Source organism: Olea europaea, unplaced genomic scaffold (genome assembly GCF_002742605.1).
Source record: "Olea europaea var. sylvestris unplaced genomic scaffold, O_europaea_v1 scaffold5959, whole genome shotgun sequence".
Taxonomy (NCBI): domain Eukaryota; kingdom Viridiplantae; phylum Streptophyta; class Magnoliopsida; order Lamiales; family Oleaceae; genus Olea; species Olea europaea.
The window spans coordinates 10,797-12,596 of NW_019264303.1; the positions used below are offsets into that span (position 1 = coordinate 10,797).

The 1,800-nt window shown below is 37.5% G+C and overlaps 1 protein-coding gene across 1 annotated transcript; it reads left to right on the forward strand.

Annotated features, from left to right (window-relative positions):
- The first annotated feature begins 81 nt into the window (after positions 1–81).
- LOC111389476 lies at positions 82–1,004 on the forward strand. Its single transcript, XM_023014392.1, has 2 exons — positions 82–230; positions 330–1,004. Exons 1-2 carry the CDS (start codon positions 150–152, stop codon positions 987–989), a joined length of 741 nt encoding a protein of 246 aa, XP_022870160.1. The 5' UTR covers positions 82–149; the 3' UTR covers positions 990–1,004.
- Positions 1,005–1,800: the final 796 nt, after the last annotated feature.

Here is a 1,800-nt window from a genome sequence, read left to right on the forward strand (position 1 = left end):
CATTATGTAACACTGGACAAATTATACCCGTAAATACGAAAAATATTGAGTTCCCGGGTCGGTTTAAATAGTGCACCAAAACTTATTCTTCTGCTTCCGTTTGTTTCTTCTGAAGCCCTAAATACGCGCTTGCTCCTCCAACTTTAAAAATGCGTCCGCGCTTCAATTCTAATCCTTACCACTCTAATCAACTTCAATCCCATGGAGCTACTTATTCGGGAAATCAACAGGTGCCTCTGTCTATGCGTGTGTATGTTTTCATGTCAGCATGTGTTTTATTTTTGTTGATTTTGCTAATTTTATGATTTTGCTTTGTTGGTTGACATCAGGTTATGGCAAATCCAGGTAGTTTTTGCCCAAACCCACTGCCAATTCAGCATCAACTTCAAATGGGAATGGGAATGGGAATGCTCAATCCTGGGATTCCATTGCCGTTTGCTAACCTAAATACCGGTTTTGCGCCTAGCCAGTTTTTCCCTTTTCCGCAAGGGTCACTACAGAACCCTAACTTGAATTTAATTGCGCTTAATCAAATGAATAATAATAATAATAATCCATCTCAAGTATTGGGTTCATTATTGGCGCAGAATGCAATGAACCCGCCTCAGTTTTTGCCTAATGGGCAATTAAATTTACTGAATTCAATGCAAAACGTTAACCAGCTTCTGCAAATGCAAATGCAAATGCCAGGTTGTGGTCCAGTGATCTCTCAAAATCCCAACCTTGTTGCCAATGGTCAAGCAGGTCCTCTGAATGCCAATGGAGTTGTGCAACAGTCAGTTAATGGCAACAACAAGAGTCAGCATATGCCCCCTGATGTTACTATGCAGCTGCATTCAAACTCGCCTCTAGGGAAAACTTCTGGTTTCCCTCGACCGGAATGGAATCAGAATAGCTTTTCTCCTGGTTCTTCAAAGCCACAGGTAATTTACAATTTGTTAAAAGTCGGGCTTGTTTGTCATGTCAGGTTTGTATATATGCACACATAAGTAAAATGACTTTCTTTCTGTATTTGCACAAACATTCTGAAGGTTGGAGGTACACGTGCACATGAAAATTCTAGTATCACGTGGCTCAAGCAAGCAAATGGGTAATTTTTGGTACTGATGTGCATGTAGATTTAGCTGCATGCTGATGAAAAGAAATTAAAATTATATAGCATTTCAGTAAAAAATACAAACAGCGAAAGTGACCATACTATCTCTCAATGAAATATACAGATTTGGAGAGAACATGGTACAACAAGTAGCATGCAATGTCCAAATATTAGGTTGTCTGTTCATCTTGAGATTGTGACTTTGAGATTTTGTTTCATTTTAGTGATGGATAGGGAAGAAATCCATTGCCTTTCGATTTGGAATCAACATTACATTATTTCTCCTTAAAAAAGCTAACAAATGCAGTTAAGTCCTTACTTTAGGTAAACTATTTGAAGCAACATTGCGGATTTTCAAGAGTCGTTCTATTTGCTTATTGAACCAAGTGAATTCTCTTGATTGAAAGTCATACTTAAGTGCTATGTTTTTCTGTTGAATTTCTTTACCTTTTAATACTTTGGAATATAGATGTTTTCTTCTCTTTAGTATTTTGTACCTTACCTGAAAGACGTTGCAAATTTGGAAGGCGGGACCGAAAATAAACGAGAAATATCCGATATACATATTTCGGAATCTATAAGCACCTCGCAAGAACACACTCTGTTTCACAGTAACCTATTTTATATCTAGTAGAAAATGTTGGAACCCAACAATTAACTCAAGAAGAAAGTTCTGAATTGCAATAGAAATTCTCCAATTAGGG